Source organism: Salvia hispanica, chromosome 3 (genome assembly GCF_023119035.1).
Source record: "Salvia hispanica cultivar TCC Black 2014 chromosome 3, UniMelb_Shisp_WGS_1.0, whole genome shotgun sequence".
NCBI lineage: Eukaryota > Viridiplantae > Streptophyta > Magnoliopsida > Lamiales > Lamiaceae > Salvia > Salvia hispanica.
The window spans coordinates 52,677,104-52,683,875 of record NC_062967.1 but is presented as its reverse complement, the minus strand read 5'-3'; the positions used below and the strand labels follow the sequence as shown (position 1 = coordinate 52,683,875).

Here is a 6,772-nt window from a genome sequence, read left to right as displayed (position 1 = left end):
CATCCCCCCTTTCTTAGCTACTACTTGTGTAGGACTTACCCATTCACTATCAGATATTGCATAGATAATCCCTGCATCTAGTAACTTTATCACCTCTTTCCTCACTACATCTTGCATGATAGGATTAAGTCTACGTTGATTTTGCACACGAGGTTTATGCCCTTCCTCAAGTAAAATTCTATGCATGCATGTGATTGGGCTAATCCCTTTTAAATCACTAATAGACCATCCTATGGCAGACCTATACTTGTTCAACACACACAAAAGCTTTTCACATTCTTTTACACTCAAAGCAGCGGACACAACAACTAGAAAGGTGTTATCTGGCCCTAAGAATGCGTACCTGAGATGTTCGGGGAGTGGCTTCAGCTCTACCTTTGGCGGTCCACGTAGTTTCCCTACTGCTTTCTTTCTCTCTGCCTCCTCTTCGGGAGTGCGTAATGGCAAGAATGTGTTCCCCTTTTGAGGGATTCTTTCCGGTAGCACTTCCAATTCTGCAATTATAGCACACACATTAGCATCACAAGAAGATAGGTCAGCACTAGGTGTGGAAGAATTTATAAGACAAGATTCGAGGGGATCCTGGATTTGATGATAAGTGACTTCTACTTCTCCCACACAATCGGTGACGACTTGGATGACACTACATCCTTGGTAGCCTTCTGCCCCCTCCTTTCCATGGAATTTCAGGGCGTCGTAGATGTTGAATGTAATGCTTTCATCGTTTAATTTCAATATAAGCTCTCCTTTCTGTACATCTATCATGGCTCCTCCAGTAGCTAGAAATGGTCTTCCAAGAATCAAAGACACCTTCTTGTCTTCCTGCATGTCTAACACAACAAAATTAGCTGGGAAAATAAATTCTCCAACTCTAACCAAGACATCTTCCACTATTCCCATTGGTGTAGTTGTGCTCCGATCTGCCATTTGCAACGTAATTGAGGTGGGGCGGATGTTATCAGCATCAAGTTTCCTGTAAATAGATAAATGCATCAAATTAATACTAGATCATAGATCACATAATGCCTTACCCTTCACATCATTCCCTAAAACACAAGATAAAGTAAAACTCCCTGGATCCTTGTGTTTAGTGGGTAATCCCTTTTGGATGATAGCACTGCAGTTCTCTGTTAAGCCCAATGTCTCGTACTTTCCCTACTTTCTTTTCTTGGCCACCAAATCTTTCAAAAACTTAGCATAATTGGGCATTTGTTGCAGGGCTTCCACTAGTGGGATGTTGATGTGGACCTTACTCATTGCTTCCAAGATATTGGCAAACTGGGCGTCAAGCTTCTTGCTTTTCAATCACTTGGGATATGGGATGGTGACACTGCCTTTCAGCCGGCGGACCGCCGCAATGGAGTGTGGCGGCTGCCGGGACTTCATCAGTGTCCGTTCCAGAGCCTGTCTCGACTTGCTGGGGGGTAGCCGGCGGGTCGTCGTGTTGTGGCGCGGTGGGCTGCCGCACGTCTTCGACAGACTTGTTGCTGGGCGACTTCTCTGCCTCCCTTCTTCCCCTGCCTAGGTCTCCTGCCTCCGGAGATTGATATGTAGTTCCGCTACGCAACTGCACAGTTTGACACTTTCCTTTCGGGTTTACCTCTGGCAGGCTAGGAAGCATACCTGGAGTGTGCTTGCTTCCTATGGTTGTGGCTAGAATACCAAGGTTAAATTCCAGTATCCCGACTTGAGTGACGAGGTTTGCCAACCCTCTTTCCAAGGTGCTTGTATTCCTTTCCAAATTTTCCAGCCTCTGGTTCGTCACCTTTCTATGTTCGAGAACTTCAGCAATGCAGATTTCTAACAGATCCTTCCAATTGGAGCGGGATTCATCCTCCATACCTGCACATATTTCAGAATAATTATAAGAACAGTAATCTTGTGCATCGTAGGAGTAATCAGAGCGTTTGGGTCGTAGTATGATCCCCCATGGTCGGGGTTATAGCACTCCTCGTAATATCCCCCTTGTTGCTCATCATAGTAACCATATGGATTCTCCATGCCTGCAGGAAATCCATTAAAACAAAAGAAAATAAAAATAAAAATAAAAAATAAAAATAAAAACTGAAAGCATTTAAAATCCAAAGTAGTAAAATTGTCCGTTTGAAGATATCACTCCAAAGTGAATTGTCTTCCCCGGCAACGGCGCCAAAAACTTGATGCACTATTTTTTAGAACTAAATAAACCTGCAAGTATACAGAGTATATATAGTATAGCTAAAGGTCAGTACCGGATATCGAACACGAGGAAAATAAACACAGACTGTCTATCTTCTACTAAGACTCAATTACTATCTGGAGAAACGAAAGGTTTTGAAAACTCTTTGGAAACTGAAAGCAATGGAAAGCAAATAACAACTGATTGCAAATAAAACACGGAGATAAAATATAGAGATAAGGGAATTCCAGGGATGTGCGTTCATAGTAAGGTTATACAAATTCCAAACTACAATACTCTAGCACAGTTATTATTTTGATAGAACGAGTCACCTAGCTTACGCTCATGCGATGCAAACGTTGATTACAAGATTAGGGTTGTCAATCCTAATACGTAACTCCAAAAAGCTCCTAAGACCCTTGAAAAGTCCTCACTCTCAATTAACAGTGCCGTTTTAAGGGAAGCTAACTGTAGCGTCTACTAAGTGAACCTAACTCGCTAGAACTCTCTCACGAGTTATGAAGCAAGTTGTATTAAATCCTACAAGATTGTTTCACTCAATCATGCAGCATCAGAATTACTTAGGGAAGAAACAAAGTAAAAACAAAACGGATATTAAATAGAAAATTGGAATTGTATAACCAAAGTCGTTACTAACACATCCCTAGAATCCTATAGGTTTAGTTACACATAATGAAATAAGCTAAACACATAGATTGAAGGGAAGACAATTTGAACATAAAACACGTAGATGAAACGACAGTGCAGGGCAATCATGGTCACGGAATTGACAAAGGCTCATGATTAGTTTGAAGTGGAGGACCCTTCAACCTCTACAATCTACATTGTCAACAAGGAAAGTCCTTCTCCCAAAAAGGACAAACCTAGAGCACGACAAGGAAAGTCAATCTACTATGAGGATTGACTTTCCCATATAAATAGGACCTCAAGCTTCATCAAAAGATAGCTTCTTTTTGCAACATAAATTCCCAAAGATTAAAAGCTAGAGTACGTCATTGTGCAAGGAGTTGAAGAAGGATTTCAAGAACATCAAGAACGACAAGGATTCAACCTACGGGTTTTATTTGCTTTAGTTTTATGTTCAAATTGTCTTCCCTTCAATCTATGTGTTTAGTTTATTTCATTATTTGTAACTAAACTCATAGGATTCTAGGGATGTGTTAGTCATGACTTTGGCTATACAATTCCAGTTTTCTAATTAATATCCGTTTTGTTTTTACTTTGTTTCTTCCCTAAGTAATTCTGATGTTGCATGATTGAGTGACACTATCTTGCATGATTTAATATAACTTGCTTCATAACTATGAGAGAGTTCTAGCGAGTTAGATCCACTTAGTAGACGCTACAGTTAGCTTCTCTTTAAACGGCACTGTTAATTGAGAGTGAGGACTTTTCAAGGGTCTTAGGAGCTTTATGGAGTTACGTGTTAGGATTGACAACCCTAATCCTGTAATCAACGTTTGCATCGCATGAGCGTAAGCTAGGTGACTCGTTCTATCAAAGTAATAACTGTGCTAGAGTATTGTAGTTTGGAATTTGTAGAACCATAACCGTGAACGCACATCCCTGGAATTTCCTTACCTCTATATTTTATCTCCGTGTTTTATTTGCAATCAGTTGTTATTTGCTTTCCATTGCTTTCAGTTTCCAAAGAGTTTTCAAAACCTTTCGTTTCTCCAGATAGTAATTGAGTCTTAGTAGAAGATAGACAGTCTGTGTTTATTTTCCTCGTGTTCGATATCCGGTACTGACCTTTAGTTATACTATATATACTCTGTATACTTGCAGGTTTATTTAGTGCTAAAAAATAGTGTATCAAGCAGTAAAGACTAAAGAAAATATAAAGATTAAAATATGGCTTAGGTCGCAACAACAACTGCATTGGGCAAAAGACCGCCTCAATCTTCACTAATAGTCACAAGGTAAGCACCATGAGATAGTCAGACCACAAACCTTAGGGTTCAATCGATAGCACATCGTACAGGACAACTCACAAACACGAGAACTAACAATGCATTCTCATAACCACAACCAACCAGGACACTCAAGAATATGTGAATCTCTCGGAATACACTGGATCGACTGAAGATTCCTCCTCCAACTTAGCAGGTAAAACAAAAACATTCAACCAAGCGCCAGACTTCATGAGTCAACAAAAAAGTTGCCTCCGCTAGAGATACCCGTTCAAATCTCATAGGAAAAGAGAAGAGAACTATCCAAGTGGAAGGTCAGAACGAATCAGAGAGAGGAGGAGAAAGGAAACCCAAATCCGAAGACAGAGAGAGAAAGAGAAAGAGAATGAAAGAATGAGACATAGAAGTGGTTGGTTTAACCACACTCAAAACAAACACACTCTAAATCGAGCAGCCATCAATCGTGATGCTAGTGGAGTGCCATGCGGTGGCCATCGGAACACACCTGGTAAGTCGCAGGTTGAACACGTATATGGGCAAACACAGTCAATTAGGCCTTCATTAATTCAAATATGACCGAGCCCAATATAATTAATACTGAGCCCAATTAATAATAGGTCCATACATCCCACAACAACCCTACCCATCATTTTACTAAATTTTTTATAAATAACACTGTGACATTTTTTAATGAATCGAAAACTAGATGTCACATAACATAATTTTAATAGTTCATTTAATGAATTAAGTGATAAGGATTAAATTGTTGTATAATAGAGTCCAAAAAGGGCATGGTCACATAACATCCCTCAAAAAACACATATATATTTAAAATGCATTACCACCCAAAGCAAATGATAACCACCATTTCCATGCAAAGAAAGAACTCCCCATATTAGTAACTTCCGATACACATACCAATCTAGCACCCAAAACTCTCTCCATCATCCGCCGCTCTTCTCCCCTGATGGAGGAGCGGCACCCACCGTCCGACACCAATGCCGAAGCCCCAATCCGCCCCCCTCCCCTCCCCCTCCCGCCCGGCCACGAGACCTACGTGGTCCAATTCCCCCTCGACAACGTGTGCCGCGTCCCTCCCGCGGACCACGCCCGCATTGTCGAGGAGCACACCCGCAAGACCGCCCTCAAGCTATCCCAGCCCCGGCGCCGCCGCTTCCGCTGCTCCCTCGCCCTCCCCCTCTTCCTCATCGTCTCCGTCCTCACCCTCGCCGCCTTCACCGCCCGCTCCACCCTCTACCGCCCCCTCACCCCCTCCTTCTACGTCACCTACATCCGCGCCTACAACTTGACCAATAATTTAATATTTAATTCCAATTCCGATTCCGGTTCCAATTCCACGCGTCCCCCGCCCGAATTTCGTGTGGGGATTCGGGCGGGAAACAGGAACCCCTGGCTGACGATGCATTACATCGGCGGGGGCGCGGCCTCGCTGGAGTTTAAGGAAAAGTGGATCGCGCGGGGGAGGGCGCCCGCCACGATCAACGAGAACGACGAGGGGAACGCGAATTTCACGGTGTGTTTGGCCGGGAATGGGACGGCGGCGCTGCCGAACGCGGTGAAGGAGAGATTGGGGAGTGAATCGGAGAAATACATGGAGCTGGCGATGGATTTGACGGTGGAGATGAGGAGTTTGTTGAGAAATGAGGAGTTGATATTGCAGATTTTTTGCGATTTTAAGGTTCGGCATTCATTGGCAAAGAATGCCAAAATTTCATGGCAAAGTTGTGTAATTGGTTTATAACGTTTGGATTGATCTATATGCGTCACATGTACATTATTATTGTGCTATTTTGTTTAATTATGACATGATAAATGTACGTTTGAGAAGCATGTTTTTATGTTTCTAGAATAGAGGATGGAATATTTGTTATCTAAACCGATTTTGTGACTATTGTTTTTGTCGTGAAATTTTATTCTCTTGTCCATTTATGGACTATGAATTTTGTAAAAGCTCGTAGTATGTATTTTGAAAGATAATCATCAACTAGCATTTGCAGATTTATGTATGTTTTTTTATTTGCATTTTTTTGGGTTTTGAGATTGAACCGAAATGTCTCCTTGTATAATCATTTATATCACGAAGTTCGGTCAAAATTTGGTCGGTCCTATAAACTATGAAACTGGAATATTAAATCATGAAATTTGAATATTTATTAATTGTCTCATCGATGCACAAATCGACATCCTTTTGTGATGTTAAAAATGAAAATATTTTAATAACATAAGAACATAAATGAGAAAATAAAAGAATATAAAAGAAAAAATACACACGTCCTTTGAATATCGTAAAAAAATGATTTTTGTGCATGGATGAGACAATTAAGAAAAATTGAAACATTAGGATTTAATATTTTAATTTCAAAATTCACAAGGCATATTTAAAATTGACCAAACTTCATAATTTGAATGAATATTAACCCAATTTATTAAACTAAATAAGGGCTGGCTCAATTTATGGGCCTAATATAGGCTAACGGGCCTTCATTTTGACCCAAACTGAAATTACATGAATCCCCGTATCGTATCCTTGTGAATAAGTCACTCATGATATAAAAATAATTATAGATTTAAATAGGTTGGATGCAAAATGGTTTCGTGTTTGAGTCCAAACGGTATTTAAATTTTTTTTTATCATCCATAAAATAGCAGTATAGATTTT

The 6,772-nt window shown here is 40.7% G+C and overlaps 1 protein-coding gene across 1 annotated transcript; it reads left to right on the top strand.

Moving 5' to 3' along the window:
• Positions 1 to 5,059: 5,059 nt before the first annotated feature.
• LOC125210480 (NDR1/HIN1-like protein 13) lies at positions 5,060 to 6,062 on the top strand. The gene has a single exon (XM_048110031.1). The coding sequence runs from the start codon at positions 5,060 to 5,062 to the stop codon at positions 5,852 to 5,854; it is 795 nt and encodes a 264-aa protein (XP_047965988.1). The 3' UTR covers positions 5,855 to 6,062.
• The last annotated feature ends 710 nt before the right edge of the window (positions 6,063 to 6,772 follow it).